Source organism: Pteropus alecto, unplaced genomic scaffold (genome assembly GCF_000325575.1).
Source record: "Pteropus alecto unplaced genomic scaffold, ASM32557v1 scaffold98, whole genome shotgun sequence".
NCBI lineage: Eukaryota > Metazoa > Chordata > Mammalia > Chiroptera > Pteropodidae > Pteropus > Pteropus alecto.
This window is the reverse complement of record NW_006443570.1, coordinates 12,522,275-12,540,074: the sequence shown is the minus strand read 5'-3', so window position 1 is coordinate 12,540,074 and position 17,800 is coordinate 12,522,275. Positions and strand designations below refer to the sequence as shown.

At 33.4% G+C, this 17,800-nt stretch overlaps 1 protein-coding gene across 1 annotated transcript in view; it reads right to left on the bottom strand.

The window, feature by feature from the left end:
- The window catches only part of MED13 (mediator complex subunit 13), a gene marked incomplete at its 5' end in the record, with an annotated part of 91,955 nt that extends 74,155 nt beyond the window's left edge, over positions 1–17,800 (bottom strand). The window contains 3 exons of the mRNA XM_006925147.2: positions 8,006–8,174; positions 15,751–15,985; positions 17,783–17,800. Of these exons, the coding sequence (XP_006925209.1) occupies positions 8,006–8,174; positions 15,751–15,985; positions 17,783–17,800 (422 nt within the window). The remainder of the gene's footprint in view (positions 1–8,005; positions 8,175–15,750; positions 15,986–17,782) is intronic.

The window sequence follows — 17,800 nt, the reverse complement described above, 5'->3', positions numbered from 1 at the left end:
ATCTTCAAAAGACAAAGAGACTAAGAGACCTCAGATTTCTTGTTCTTCTAATCAGTGAAGTACAGTTCTTAAAAATACAGCTCTCAACTTTGTTTTATTTCATACATAAAATATTAAATGAGAATAAAAAAGGATACTCAAAATGAATTTTTGCCATAACATAAAAAGGAAACAATGTAACTAAAAATTTTCCTAAGAAGATTATAATAATCTGGGAAATGTTAAAAAGAAATAAATGTACATAAATTCTATTAGATGTTATTCAGGAAAACAAATGTAATCTAGTATATACAAAAATCATGGTCCATTAAATGAAGGCCCAATATAGCTTTTCTATATGTTCGATGAGCACCTGACCATCTTAATAACCTTTAAATCACAAAAGAAAATGTGGCTCTTCGAAGTAAATAAACGTATCTCCAAGGGGTCTTTGTAAAAACCCAAATTTCTAACATGCAAATAGAATCAATCTCTCAGCTGTTTATCTGCACTGCCCTACTCACCAGCAACTCTCAATTCCAGCTATGATCAAAGAAAAACATCACCTCTTACACTGCTAGCATAGGTTCCCAGTATAATCTGATCTAAAATGGTTTAAAATAAACCAAGTTTGTGCACAATACAGGACAAAGCACTAAACATTCTAAATATGGGATAAAATTTCTGAAATTCTTATATTATAGGCAATATTCTAGTTAGAAAATATTACAGAACAAAAAAGAATGTTAGGTAATACTGCCATACTAAATTCACAATGGCTTTTCTTTCAAGGAGACATCATTGATAATATCGCCTAAAAACATTTTTGGTACTTAGCACTTAAAAAAGTGAAGTCAAAACAAATATGTGTAACTACAGCGAGAATCTAAAGTACTGTTAGCTACTATAAAGTACTGTAGAGAATACCATTGCACTCGAGGCAGTTACACTGTAATAATCAAAACGAAAAGTTATGAATGGGGCAGAATTTACAGATGAAACCTTAACAGTCTTGTTGTAGAAAAATGTTCCTCATTTAAGTACTAAAATGAAAAAAAAGGTTTCTAAGACAGAAAATGAAAATATGCATATAGATTAAAGTTAGTTATTCTACAACAGGTGAGTATGTATAACCTATTTTTAGCATTTATTAGGTAGGTACAGAAAGATGATACCCTATTTTGCTGGTAAGGAATTCAAGGCACAAAGAAGTTAAATGGCTTAGGATCACAAAACTAGTTAAAGGAAATGTTAAAATCCCAGTCACCCTATCAACCAATTATAAATGGGGTAAAGGATTTTAACAGACATGTACCCAAAGAAGTTATACAAATGGCCACTAAGCACATGAAAAGATGCTCAACATCACTAATCCATTAAGGTAATGCAAATCAAAACTATTACAATAAAACACCACTTCACACCCATAAGGTAAAAAAGAGAAAAAATAAGAAAGGAAAGGGAAGGGAAGAGAAAAAAAAAAAAATGTGGAGAAACTAGAATGCTCCTGCACTACTGGTAAAATGTAAAATGGTGCAGCTACTGTGAAAAAGTTTGGCGATTCCTCAAAAAAAGAACATAGAATTACTATATGATCCTGAAATTCTACTTCTGGGTACATTCCCAAAAGAACTGAAAGCAAAGACTTGAACAGACACCTGTATACCAGTATTTATAGCAGCCCAAAAGTGGAAACAGCCCAAAAGTGGAAACAACCCAAATGTCCACTGACAGATGAATAAATGTGGTATAAAAAAATACAACAGAATATTATTCAGCCTTAAAAAGGAATGAAATTGTAGTGCATGCTACAACATGGATGCGAATCTTGAGGATATTATGCTAAGTGAAATAAGCCAGACATAAAAGGACAAATACCATATGATTTCACTTGTATAAAGTACCCAGAACAGTGAAATTCATTAGAGACAGAAAGTAGAATGGTGGTTACCAGGAGCTGGGAAGAGGCAAAAGGACGGACTATTTAATGGGCTGATTTCAGCTTGAGATGATGAAAAAGTTCTGTAGACAGATAGTGGTGATGGCTGCACAACAATGTAAATGAACTTAATGCCACTGAAAAGTGGTTAAAACAGTATATTTTGTTGTGCCTATTTTACCATTAAAAAAAAACAAACACCTAGTCATCTTGATTCCTAGATTATTCCATTAATTCAATAGCTCCCAAATCTGTCTTTCATTAGATCTTTCAAAAATTCCAAAGCTCAGGCCATACTCTCAGGTTAAAAACACAAGCATCAATATTTCTTAATCTCTCAAAGTGATTCCACATCCAGACAAATTTGGGAACACTGCATTAATCTATATTTCTATAGCCTTCATTGTAATTTTTTAAACTTCTTAAATTTACAGGTATAATTTCAATATTAGGTATTAACATATCCCCTTGAAAAGGGGATTTATATTAAAATTCGGAAGATAAAATACCTTATCCATGAACTTTGTACATATTTCTGCTCACTTAGTAAACATATTACTGACCACATACGTTAAAGACTACTTAGAAAGCAACAACATATTACAATTTACAAAGTGCACTTCAAGCACTCTTTATAATCTTGTATTTCCCCAATATAAGTAATTTTTAAGTATTTTGTTTTACTCTTTCTTATCATTTTAAAAAGATGTTAACTACAGGGTCTCAGATCTGTCTCATAATTTTCACTCCCTATAATCCAGCTCCAACACTTTCAAGCTTTATGACCTTGACTGAACAAGTTACTTAACCTCTCTGTGCTTCAGGTTTAATGACTGTAAAATTGAAGTAATAGGGTTATTGTGAGAATTAAGCTAATACATATTAAGCACTAATTTCAAACACTGCCTGGCCAGTTCTGCTTAGGCAAAGGTTTCTCACTCCCTTCTCCCTTTCAGAAAAAAAATTTCTCTATTACCATTCATATCTAAAACCAATAGTTCAAAAAGGCAGATATGTATGAGTCTGTAGTAAAAATCATAGTAAGAAATGATAGTAAGAAAAGTTTAACTGGGAGGAAAAAAGAAAAGAAAAAGAAGTCTTTCTTAGCACTTAGTTTTTCTCATAAATGCTTCTGGAAAGCATGAGAATGTGGAAAACTGACTATGCAAATCCTAATGACTCAAGCATCATAGAGAAATTTGGGTTATCAGTACTATTATATCATCACGTAATATTTCAGAAACAGAATGCATAATAATCTTGACGATGGACATTAACGACAGATCAGCATAGACAGGCTGCAGTGAGGAAAAAAGAGACAGTATTTATGCCCAACTGGCAAATAATGGGTACAGCTTGACATAAAGTGAAGGTTTCCCCTACCTTTGAGATTCTAGAACACACAATTTAGCATACAATTCCAAGAGGGTTTGCAGACCAGAGAGAAGATTTTTTTTTTATCAGTAAACACTACAAAGTTCAGCTGGGCTTAAAAGCTCTAAAAGCCGGTTCAAATTAGGATGTACTCTAAGTATAGAATATATATATATTAGACTTCAGAGACTTAGTTAAAAAAAGTAAAACATCTCATTTAATACCTTTTGCATCTTTACATGTTAAAATGATATTTCGGATACACTGGATTAAATCATTAAAATTAATTTCACCTTTTAAAAAACTTTAATGTGCCTACCAGAAGATTTTAAATTACCTATGTGGCTCACATTACATTTCTATTGGACAGTGCTATTTTATAGAAGAAGAGGGGGAAAAGTCCTTAGAAAAAACAAAATAGTGATAGCTCTTAGCTTCCCTAAAAGTTGATTTTCAGAGGTACTGAGGAACCCAACCAAAGGACATCATAAAGCTTTATAAAATGCCTAATATATCTCGAAAGAAGACTTAAATCTTATGGTGCTTATATTTAATTAAAATGTTGGCGATTAAGAACTGTGGAAAAGCCATAGGTGTGGCAGAAGATAAATACAGCTTTATGGGTAAAATTTAAAGTATAATCTTTCATGTACTCCCTTAAAAACAAAATCGACCTTAACCAACTTCTTTAGTGAAGCTCCCAAAATACTGTTTTAAGTGTTAAGACTCTGATGTTAGCAATACCATCCAAAAGAACTTTCTGCAAAGATGGAAATATTCTATATCTATACTACCCAATACTAGTTATAGATGTATTTGAAATGTGGATCGTACACCTAAGGAATGGAATTTTTATTTTTTCTATTACATAACTGAACTTTCAAAAGCCATAAGGGACTACTACATTGAACAGTATAGTTTTAAAACTTCTTTAAAAGAAAAAAAATTTTCCTTATTTTGCCCTAATATTCTAGTTACAACTAATTCCATACAGACACTTAGGGATGTACTCTTCACCTTCCTGTGAACTTCTTTGCCTGCTTCACCCGACAAGACCAAAAATTTCTCTCTGTGGACCAGGTTCTTTGCTAATACTTAACTCTTAATTCCAGGACCCAAAATAAGAGTTTAGAACCTAAAGACCCTGAAAACTGATCCTACCACCTTTATGCTATACATATTCAGAAAGGATTTATCTTATCCTGTATGTATCCAATGGAAGAACACTAATGCACAATAACATGGTTAAAGAAGTAGAATCTATTGGATTTATGGAAATCTCCAATATGAAAAGGTGTATTTTCTATTAACAGTACATTAAGAGAGTTTAATAAAGATACTTTCAGTATCTTACATGGCTGATTGAACTGACTGAATACATTTACCTTTACTTTTTTGTGAAATCCCGTCCAAACAGACAGTAAAGTGTAAGGGGAGGACAAAGAGAATGGACGACATGACAGCAGGAGACAAGAGATGGCCACAAAATTTGGGGAGCTAGCAAGCAAAGGCCAAAATAGTAACTGACTTAGGTAAAGGCTAAGGAGAAGAAGCCAAGTCATAAACTAAATCAAACTACAGATTCCCAGAAAGGCTCAGAAGCTGAAGACAATAGCGTTATCTCTGAAAGTGGATGTTCAGCTAACTAAAAACAGAAAGAATGACTGTTCAAATGAATAAGTTAGACTTCTGGATCTACTTACCCATCTTGTAGACAGGCTCTTTACATTATTCCAGATCAGTGGAAAACTTAAAGAGATTCTCACTCCCTGAATTAGAGGAAACAGAGGCACTCAAGCACTCAGAGATATTAGATATAACTGAGGTGATGTATTTAAAAGAAGGATTAAGTGAAAATCTAAATACTATAAAAGCATTCTCCAATATAAGTATACAAGTACAGCCTCCTTTCCCTAACAGGCTCCCGCTCCCTACCCAATGGCAGCAAAGTTTACACTCTCTAGTCAGGGCACTGAAGGATACCTCTGGGAAAACTAACTTAAAAGGGTGGAAACGAGGGTAAGACAGACACATAGACAGTTGGGCAACAGGCAACCAATAAAAATAGCCAGGTCTCTGACCAATCACTCTACTAAAGCCTGCAACTTCAGGGCTACTCATCACACAGAACTTCCAGTCAGAACTCTTTAAGAGTAGAAAAGGAAGTAATTCAGACATTCAGGATCTCAAAAATATTATTTCTCATGTACTCTCTTCTCAGGAAACTACTGGTGAATCGGCACTACCAAAGCAGTAAGGCAAAAGAAAAGGAAATATGAGATCTAGGAAATAAAAAGATCCAACACAGAAACGCAAAAGGAATTCTCAAGATGACTGCTGTGAAACACACCTACAGAACAACCAGTTCAAATTAGGATAGAAGAATGAAGGACTCAAATAGGGATGTTAAGAGGAGAGAAAAAAAGAAACACAGATTATATATACTCCCTAAAGGTATGGAGGGAAGATTTATACTACTGGTAGATGGTGTAGGGGTGAATTTTCAATAGGTACATAAATCAGGGATCAGCAAACCTTATCTGTAAAGAGACAGAGAATAAGTATTTTAGGCTAAATACTTTAGGCTTTGTGAGTCATCGATCTCTGTCACAACTACACGACTCTGCTCTAGTGTGAAAGCAGGTATAAAATAAACCACTAATGAATGGGCATGGCTGTTATAATAAAATTTTATTTACAAAACGGGTGGCAGGCTACATTTGCACTGTGGGGGTGGTAGTTTACCTATCCTTAACATAGGTAAGTGAAAAAAGAGATAATCATTAATACTCGGGAAAACAAGATGTAGAAGAAATGGAATATAATCCTAACATTATATGGTTTAGCTATAAAAAGTATTTATATAACCATAATAACGTAAATAGGTATAATTTTTTTTTTTTTACCAAATCTTTTAACTGTATTGACAAGATGAGGAGAGAGAGAAGAGAGAAGAGCATATACAAGTATGTCATTGCCCAAGAAATGGGTATGTGTGGGAGGGAATAAAATACCTAAACTATCAACAGAAAGTCAACAGATTAATCCTGGTTAACTGAAAACTCAAGAATAAGCATGTTATTTACGTCTAAAATTTTAAATAGATAAATTTAAAAGAAAGTTCAAAGAATTAAATGGGATTGCCTCTGAGAAGCACATCTAGTAGTTGGAACACAGGACTACACCTTTTCATTTTAAATCTTGGTAGTCCATTTGACTTCTTAAAACTATATAAATGTATATCAATGTATATACTGCCTACTTAGTATCTATTTCCCCTTCTAACTGCCTGCTTAATATCTATTCTCTATTTCTTCTTACCAACCAAAAGCCTTACTGTATTCAGAGTGGAAATGTTCCCACATAAAAAAATGTTTCTGTTAGTACAACCAAGGATGTCAACTAGAGTTTTAAGAATCTGTTTTCTGATCCAGGGGTCACCTATTCTTCTCACTCCTTCCCTTCTTTCCTCTTTCTGCCTAGAATCCATTGTGAGTGAAGTTTAGAGGTGTAACACCCACGGGCACCAAGAGAATGAAAGCCAAAGGTTAAAGATGACGAAGCAGAAAACTCCAGTGAACCTGAGTCCTTAATGACATTATTGAACAGATTCACCAGTATTAGACTACTTACCTCCAGACTTCTTGCTATTGAGAAAAATCAATTCCTACATAAGCCAAGTAAGCCAAGTAGTTAGATTTTCTGTTGTTTGCAACGGAATGCATTCCTAACTTGTACAATTATTTTGTTGACAAAATGGTTTAATTTTCAAAGAGGAAAAAAAATGAAAGAACCTTTATCGACCCAGGCTTATCTACTCATCCATTCTACTAATCTAAAAAGAGAAGTTGGAAAAAACTCCACATGCACACGAAAAAAATGTGCGCATATGACACCAAAAGATGACACCCCAACAACGATTATAACAACCAAATGTTTACCTCCATACCTTCACATCTTTCAGGGAAAACTAATAAATTTCTTTCATTTTCTCTTCTTCCACATCCCATCTTACTTGCCACTATTTCATCTAGCCTGAAGCCTAATTCAACAAAAGCTTAGGACTGCATCTTGTAACAGATTGTGCTTTATATTATTTAAATCAGAGAACTGTAGTAACCCAAAGCTTTTAACTGCAGGGGAAAAGAAGGTATCTTAAAGTCTTCTGTGCCTCCATCTGCAACTACTCTACGTATTAGTGTCATAAATTTACTTCAAAGTTCAAGAAAATTACAAACAATGCAAGAGTAAACGTGTCTTAAAAAAAAAAAACTGAAATTACTTGAAAGCAAAATGAGAGGTTTGAGAATGTAAAAAGTTAACTCAATCCAAAACATAACTACAGATCACTATCTAACAAGTATTAATATTACTTAATTTTAACAGAGTACTGTGAATATGTTTCTACTAGTACTAAAAAAGTATACTTCAATGCATAAGCCTCTGCTTTCATCCCACATTTTTTTCTATCATCCCAAAACAAAACTTAGGCCACTGTATTGAAATACAGCCTATTCCCACTGCAAGAAAATACTTAAAATGTATAAAAGAAAAGATGAAATAGCCAAAGAAAACTGAATAGTTATAGTACTCTGCCAAAGTTAACCTCCTAAATATGGAAGATATTAGCTTGTTTTAGACATTTTCTGCAAAGCCATAAAAATTATCAAACCTAACGAAATAGCAGGTAAGAGTTTAAATAAGATAGCTTACCTTTTATTTATAGGTTTTTCATCTTTTTCATAAGGCTTTACGAACCACTTGCCAATACGTACAAAGTTCCGGTTCATTAAACACCGTTCCAACAGATTGTGAACTGCTTTGAAAAGCAGAGTACGGCATTCATAAGAAAGTCCATTCTCCCACACTCCATCTTCCTCTTCTACAACAGAAATGAAAGAAACAAAAAGTAAAATAGTGGCACTAGATCTACTCAGAGCCAAGTAAAAAGTGTTACAGTTTAAACTAAATATATGAGCCTCCCTTCACCTTCACCTCAGCGTACTGAGCTACAATCACTTCCATGTATCTCTAGACATTAAAATATCAGGTTTTAAAATTACTCTACAAGGAATTAAAGGCCTAAGCTCCATGTATTCTATTAAATTACTTTAAAATTATTTTCCCACCAGATAAAAAGGTAACGTTATACTGCAAACATGCTGATCTGGTTTCTGGATCAATGAAAAGGACATTTGTATAACCTAGGAAATAGTAAACACACTCTATACTTAAAATGCCATTTTCTAAGCTGGCTCACTGCTTAGTTACTTTGTCCTAATTCCTCTAGTCATTCAGCTTGCCAAAAATACTAGCCAGTTAATAATTAAGTTCAAAACATTTTATGTCCATCAGCATTCTAATCCACGACTCAACTATAAAAATAAGTGAATAAAAAGGAAGCTTTTGGCTCGCAGCCTAACAAGCAGTGCATTATCGGCCATCTCAACTGATTCCCATAATTATTATTCAGTATAGGATCCTCTACTTGGGGGAGAAATTTAAAAATTTAAAGACAAATTTTAAATGGTACTTCTGATATTGTTATAGCTAGCTATCCTCAATAACTATACAGCCTCAATTTTGCCAGCAAATCTATTAACCACTCTAAGTTAACTTACCAAAAAAAACATTAACAAAGTCATTTTGAGGTAAGTCTGGATGTAGTTCAGAAAAAATTATTTTTCACCCTCTATCCATTTCATATCTATAAATAACAAAGCATCCAATCAATCTTGCTACAAATGACAGGTACTACTACAGCATTTTAACTTCTGTCATGTTTTAAATTATTTAAAATATAATTTAGTATTCTCTTATAGCCTATATACCTTTATAAACTTTATAAATATGGGTCATCATATTTCAATTTAAATAATGACAAAACCTTTCTTCATTCAACACTAAAAATGTCTACACTATACCCCCAGAAAATAATAAACTATAATGCTTTTACTTACAAGCAGAGACATGTATTAAGAGTGACACATGGTTTTTATTTATAACCTGCATAACAAATGGGTAAACATTAACTAAAAAGCCTAATGACAGTGAACTTTAAACTGCAATAGAAATTTGTGATACTACAAAGGTTAATGTTGATTTTATGTTGTTCTTTAAAGTGTTTTCCTAAATTAGTCAAGTCTTTCAAATCAACTACTTGTTTCTTCTAAAAGGTAGCCTTTAAAAAAATGAGGTAAGCTTTAGAAAATGACAATACTTGAGAGTTAGAATAATTTTTAAATCATTAATATTTAGCATTAATATTAAATTTATAAAGTTCTTCATATTTTATTATAGACATCCTTATCTACTTCTATTTAAAGCCTTGAGTTTCACTTTATTAAAGAAAGCAGATTAGGAGAAAAGGGATGTGGCACATAGTGACATTGCTTTAATTATTTAAAGGTCTAAATAAGAAATGTATTTGTGAGTTACTAAGAGAAAAAAATGAATCTTTCTCAATATACTTTCAGCTTAATCAGGTTCTATCCTTTCAAAATTAAATAGCTATTTTAAGTTTTACCTCAAAGTATGTGACTTATAACAAAAAATATACATGTTCTCAAATCCAAGAGAATTATGCTGAAATAAATCCCAATTCATCACTTCATTATAATCTATTTAGTATACTTTACCTTTATTGCCTTTTACCTCAAAAATCCTTACTTTCTAAAGCTTTAACATTTGTCCTACACAAGTAGCCTTTACCAAAATCATTTTCTAAGTTTCAAAGCATCAAAGATCCAAGACACATAGTTATCGTTACATATCAAAAGTTGTGCAGTCACTATAAACTTGAAATACCAGAAAATTATTCACTTAAAACTTGAGACTGAATTTGCCTTCGTTCCAAAAAGTAAATAATCATTGGCATAGTAAAGGCTGTAATTCAATAATTTATATAAATCTTCACATAAAATTCTGCAAATTTTACGATTTTAAAAATCTACTTCAGTTAAATTATTTAAGAATACTATAGTTTAGAAAATTAATCAGTGTTAATTTTCAAGCATTTCTCCCTCAACTGCTTCACATTTTATCTGGAGAAACTCAAATGAACTTAATGCTATTACCTAGTGAAAAACTCAAGTGCACTTAATCTTCATTTTACATTATATCCTCAAATGACCACAATTCTCATTAAACCAAATAGGAGTTACACATAAAACAAAGAAAAACAGACCACCTATTCCGGTTTTCTAAAGCCAACAAATCTCTGAAGTACACCTTCACTTACATGCAAGACACTAAGCAACCATTACACTAAAGTAATATAATTCCATTTTTCATTGCTGAGGAAATAATGAGAATTAAGTCCTAATAACGCTCAATGAAAAGCCTGAAGGTTTGTTTGTTTGTTTGTTTTGGGGGGGTTGCTTAGAAATAAGAAGCTTACTAAGCCAAGCTTCTAATATCCTGATGTTATGATAATCAAAATAAAAGGACTTCTCTATATATTGTATTCAGAGATATGGAAAGTGAAATGGTAAAATCAAAGACAGTGATATGTACCTCTTACTCTAATAACAAGTCCTTGAATCTCGATGCCAGCATTATATTAGGGAAGGGACAAAGAGAGAGAAACACATGGCAACTCTTTACCTGGCTCTTCTGAATTTAATCAACCATAGCCTAATGGAAAAAGTCTGCTTAATGCATTTAAATAAATGTCTTTCTCCTTCAGCATCTGTATCTCCAGAGAAAATAGTTCCAATTCTGTGTTTTTAGTTCTTTCCCATTACTATTATCATTAAAACTCTTAATCACCGCTACTTGAAAAATTTTTACAAAGTACTTATTTGAACAATGCAAAAGTTCAAATGCTAAATTTGATTACCATAAAATGTTTTTTCCTGAGGATATAGATCACAGTGATGCAAAAGCATGTGGCAGGTCATCAAAATAATTCTCTATGAGTAGGGGGGAAAAAGGCTGATATACATAGTACTTGTACTCAACATTTTTATCAAAATTGAGATCTTTAAATATCTCTACCATGACAAGTTGGAAGAAAAGGAATCTTTTCCTAAATAATTCTGCCAAGCTATTAAAGTGCAACATACACTAATGAATAATGAATGGATCAAAAATTGTGGTAGAAATACTATATATTTCCTAAAAGAATGTTTAAATGTCTAGTTCGATGTTTGTCTTGAACAGTAATTGCCCGTTCACAGGCCATTCATTCAACAATTACTGAGAGCGTTAAGCTGGCAGCATTGCTGATGGCACACCTGAAAAACTAACTTTGTTTTAAAAACAGCCTAACATGTTGATGATTATCTTTGATTTGAAGATATAAAAGACACACTCTCTTGCTCAAAAGAGTGAGTTCACAAGAAATATGGCCAACAAAATTGTCCCTAGAAGATTAGTCAATATAAAAAGTTGGGTCATAAGTAAATTACAGTATGAAAGATAGAAATGAATTAACTCTCTTCAGGCTACCTGAGGCATCAAACAATTTTCTAGTTTGGCTGACAATAGATTCTTGTCCTTAGCTGCTGTTTATCTATTTGTCAATCCTGTTAAAGTTGCCACTTAAGGTTAAAATCCTGTATAATTAATATCCTTCAATAAAAGCATCCAAAATTAAATTCTAAGACTAACCATGGCCCATTTAGTTTGACAGTATTATGATGAAACTCTGGCATAATGAAAGTACTTGGATATGTTGCTAACATCCCATATATAGACCACAGGAGCCAGGAAAAATAAATATTTTTAGCTCTGACTGAGTCTGTTTTTTTAGTTCTTAAGGTATCAGTTTTCTCAGAGTCTCATCACATTCTAGCTTACCAGGATTTTTTTTTAAGATGCGAACATCAGGAGAGTAGATTGTTTTTATTTTTGTTTTAAAGACCAAAAGTCAATGATGACAGCAATAAAATTCCAAAAAGATTAAGGCACAGAATAAAAATGCCCAGAAAACTTTTCTTTCTTCAAGGACACACTAATGACAATGAAAGAATCTTGCTTTGAACCAAATGAACAGTATACTACACTTAAAAGAACCAATCAGTCCTGCTCACTACAGAGACTTCTGGTTAGAGGGATCAAGCTAAAAATTTCCCACCATCGATTTTTATACTTCTATATATAAATACTAAACAATGGCTGCTACAAAATTTAAATTTAAAAAATAAGATTTAAAAGGTAATCAGCTAAACTTAAAAGGAAGGTGACCCAAAAGTGTGCTACATGATGTAAGAAAGACAGGCAGAAATTTTAAATGCACTATAGAACCTGACCAGACTATTCAGAACTATCAAGATCATCAAAAACAAAAAAAGTCTGAGAACTATCATAATCTAGAACAGCCTAAGACGACATGACAGTGGAATACGGAATCCTAGATGAGATCACAGAATAGAAAAAGGAGAGTAGGTAAAAATAAAAGAATTCTAAATGAAGTCTGGACTTCAGTTAATATTATATATCAATATTGGTTCGGTGGGGAGAGATAAATGGGATAAAAGGGGTCAAAATATGTGGTGACAAAGAAATCTAACTATGGTACGGGAACACAAAATGCAATATATATGTGCCTTACTGTTAAATTGTACACCTGAAACTTATTGGATTTCGTTAACCAATGTTGCCAAAAATAATAATAATAATAAATTTTTAAAAAATATATTGGTTCCTTAGTTGTAAAAAATATACCGTTCTAATATGTTAAAAGAAACCAGGTGAATATTAAAGAGAAACTCTCTATACTATCTTTGCGGCTTTTATGTGACTCTAAAACTGGTTTAAAATGAAAAGTTTATTTTAAAAAATACACTACTGATGACACAAAGGCTTAAATAAGGTTACACAAAGGCAATTCTGTACTTTTATTACTGAATATTTCAGTTAATAAGAAAATTTGAGAATTCTAATTTTTGCAAAAAGAAATGCCTTCCCTTTTTCCCCAACAAGGGCAATAGTATCACTATAATTATAAACAATTCAGTAACAAGATGTGGTAGGTGCTGAACCAAACAGAAGGACACTGCCTATAAAGAGCGGGCTCAAACTAAATTAACCAGCTTTTTAGTTACCACCTGGGTCCTTCCGGTTCCCCTTTCCTCAGTACTACACCTCCACTTGGAACTCAGGATTGCCTCCTGCAGCTGATGCCACCCCTACTGTCCAGCTGCTCTCTTCTCAGGGGAGCTTAAAAGAAGGGAATAGAGTGCCACAGATGGGAAGAAATGAAAAAGGGGTTAGCTAGAGAGACAGAAGCAGACTAATTACCCCAAAAGGGAGGCAGACGGTGTCCCTGGAGCAAAGAAAAGAGCGAGACAAATATACTCCATCTGAAAAGACCTTATTATTCTTTAAGATATGTCTGATTTAAGTAACAACATTCTAAAGTAAATGACAGGTTTAAAAAAAAACTAGAACATTATATAAATACCACTGACTACAGTTTAAAACAGTAAGGGACAGGCTTTGGGACGGTAAATATGATTACATATTATTCCATATAATAAATTTTGGTTTACTATTTCAACTGCTTTCACTCTGATAAATTTTAAAAAGTTATTTGCCATTCAATGGCAAAAGTTATTTTGCCATTCAGCAAAATCTAACAATCAAAACCTAATCTTCTAAAATTACTTTCACGTTCAAGAACAGTATTTTAAAGTACATGTATTACCATTTTTTAAATTATGCTAAAAAACTAGAGAGAAGAATGTTTTAAACTCAACCCAATTTCAGACGAAAACATTTAACTTATAATGTGAAACTCAGAAGAAAAAATATCTACATAGTTTTTTAATACGTATCAATACAATTCACATTTAACTTTAATAGGCTTTTCACTTTCGAATCATTAGTCCCACTGTGGTAAAAACTAAATACTACATTATCTGTTAAAATTATCTTTGATTCGACAAAATGTATTTCATGGACTCTTGGGGGAGGGGCAAATGGTCTGTTTCAGATGCTCTGTCAACATTAATAAGACCAAAACACCAAAGACAGCATTACTGTTTACTGATAATTATACTTTATAACTTATAGTTTATCAACATTAAAAAAGCCTTCAAACATTTGAGTATGATGATTTTTTGTGACCACCTAAAATAAAGATTAAAATAACAGGCATAGTCAAGTCAAAGAAAGAAAAAGGAAGCTGGCAGACTTAGTTTTTGGCATGACAATTAGAAAGCATCATCTTGCTTGATATCCTAAAGGAATTTTATATTCTAAGATATATGCATATATCATATAAGTACACATACATATTTACAAAGAGATCATTTTACATATTTAGAAATACATTATACACCTAGAATCTCTAGCAGGGATCCTATTAGGCAAGCTGGAAAGCATTATCATAAAAGAATTGTAACCACTCTCAAAAATAAGGATTAACACTGACAGGGTTTGTTCGTTAGGTGAAAAGCAACTACCCCAACAAATGTAGCATACATTCCTGCACAAAAGTTGATCTAAGTGCTTGTTTACGAGTCGCCTGGATTACATTACATCCAAAAATAAAATATGTTCTATAGGTTAAATAGACAGTAACGGAAACTTCATAGTACTCAATTTGAAATGCTTTTTAAAGTTATCTAAAAATGCTAAATTTACCTGTCAAGAATCATTATCAAACATCTTGCTGAAATCTTTGGTACCTTGCAGCAAACAACTAATCATTTATATCCCTATCATCAAAAACTCAGCTAACATTGACCCTTACAGTCTAAAGCAAACACAAGTTTCAGTAATACCATGAAAAGTTATAGTTTCTCTTTGAAGTGGCATTTGGTCCTAAATCAAGAAAATAAGATGGACGAAATCTTACTGATTTACTCATAAAATTTCTGTGTAACTTTTTAGAGTATGACCCCAATGTCCTATAAAAAGGTAAATAAGTTGGCAGTCTTCTCATATTGGTAGTCTTTGATGGAATAGTATCTAAAATTAAAAAAAAATCACTGCAAAAATAACAAAATTAACATATTTCTTCATGTAAATTTAATAAAATAACCACCACAAATAATAAAATAACTATATGCCTTGAAAAAACGTGAGACAGTTACAACACATTTCCAGATACTGCTACAATTGTCTGCATATTCACAGAAGAGTAGTGGCAAAACTGACTCAACATTAAATACAATTGGCTTCAAAAGTATTACGTGACTTTGTTAGGAACTTTATGCTGCCTAATTTCATTTTTCTAAGACTACTGTAACATGCCTTCCTTAAGTCTATGAAAAATTCATGAAGAACCTGGGTAGTGAAAGAATCAAGTTATTTAAAGTTTAAAAAGCCTGCCACAACATGGATAATTTAAGTAAAATAATAGTGAAATAAAATATGAAGCTAAGTTTTTATCTGGCTTCGTACTTAATAGTGTTCCACCAAAAAAAAAAAATTCTTAATACAGATGATTTCCGGAAAAAGTATAAAACACTGCTATATCGTTAGCTAGAAACTTAAGTTGCTTTCACCTGATAAGTCATGGTGAATAAGGTCAGCAAAATTGGGATCTTCACCCCACCAAAATATCCATAATTCTCTTCTTCCAGGCCTTTGATCTCGCCGCCAAACACCAAGTACATCTGCCTTAAGACAGCGACTAAAACTGCTCAAAATGGGGTCTTCCTCTGTCACCGGAAACAGAATAGGGGCAGAAGTTGGGCCTTGCCATACATATCTTTTCCATTTAATTCCCGTCAAGTCAGCCTGAAGAAAAGAAAGCATGATTTTTTTATTATACATTGGAAGTCAAAAGTACTCACTATTAAAGTCCCTTATTTCATTAGGACATTACAAATTTTCAATATATGTTACGGTGTTGAAAGCAAATTGACCTAAAAATACTTAATTCTAATAATTCAAGAACCAAAAAATTTTAAAAAGTTAAAAATTAACATTGACATGTCACTGAACAGCAAGTCAATAAACAGGTGTCCCAAGGAGAAATAAACGTAATAATGTTAAATATAAACATGTACTTTAATACTGCACACTGAGTAAATATTTCCTCTCCCAAGTTCTGCTCTAACTAGTCACATTTGTTCCTTGGTGTCAAACTTGTAACAGTAAATTAATTGTTAAGGACTTATCATTCCATGTTTATAGAAGTCTGAACTATAACAAAATAATTTTTTATTAATTCTTCACATATCCCTTTTAAGAAAAGCCAAATACCTCCTCACAAAGAACTGTCAGATTTGCGCTAGTCTTATCTTCAGAGAACCTGATTCTAAAAGAACCAAAATTAGACTAAGTTGGAGAAGATAGAAATGTAAAAACCTGCCTGATGTCTTAATACATCTTAGGAGATAGTGATTAATGGGCACTGTACAAGAAAATATTTTATAGAGGGAAGGGCATTAAAGATATTAATTTATCATCCTGAAAAAATTCAACTGAGAGAATTCAGTAATTCTTCAATATAACTTAAAAGTGCAAAGTATAGGTGCCAAAACTGAAACTGCTGATACATGACTGGCAGTTTACACTTGCCAACTAGTTGTGCTCCGCCCACTCAATTCACTTACCTATCACATACTCTCTTAATATTTCTCAAAGTAGGGGGAAAATGAAAAAAGAGTCACCGAAACTTTCAATCATTGATGAAGCTAAGCTGCTGTCCAATGGAGGACTAAATTTTTGCAACAGTTGGTACTTTTTAAAGTCTTAAAACGGCTGGATGGTCCCAGACCTGGGCCAACCTCTCCACAATTGTCATCCCTACATCCAGCTTCCCTAGACTTTTCAATGAAACGTGGAGCAGGCTGCTCAAAACATTTCTAAACACGCAAGCAAACAGACGAATACAGAAATATATACCGCAAACCATAGCACCTCCTCCATTAGTCCGTTCCACTCACACACAAACATAATGTTCTAATAAAAGCAAGATGGCTAGAAATTGTCAAAATGGCAAACTGTTTTCAAAGTTTAAAGAGAAAACGTATGAAATGGTATCTACTGGTTTTTACAGACGTCTGAAGTCACCGAAGAAGAAAGCAACCTTCTGTTAGTTTGACTCATACAAAAAAAGGCAAAACGAAAAGCGATTTTTAGTGCATAAGTTCCGGAGTCCTGTTAATTGGGGGAAACAAATCACCAGAGTGGGAGACAGTGGGAGAATAGGCAATAATGGAAAGTGTGAAGAAGGGATACGTGGTCAATAAGGAGAAAAGCAACAGTTAAGAAACACAGAAAGAAATGTTAGTGTCCTGCCAAATACGGAGCCCAAGTTGAAGACAAGACTATGGTAAGGGGGGGAAAAAAGTCAGAAACAAGAAGAAAAAAAGCCAACCGAGCCCAGGACAGTGGGTGAGCGAACGCGTCTGACCGGGATGGTGCGGAGCTCCGCCGCGGTGCCGGCCCCGGCTGGGCCTAGCCCGGGTACTCGGGCATCTGAATCAGACCCGGACTCCCTCCCCCACGGCCCAAAGGCGCACCTCACGGCCCCCTCCCCCCACCGCCCGGCTTGTCGCGGTCCCCGCCCGCGGCCCCGGCACTCACCAGGCAGAAGAGGTTACA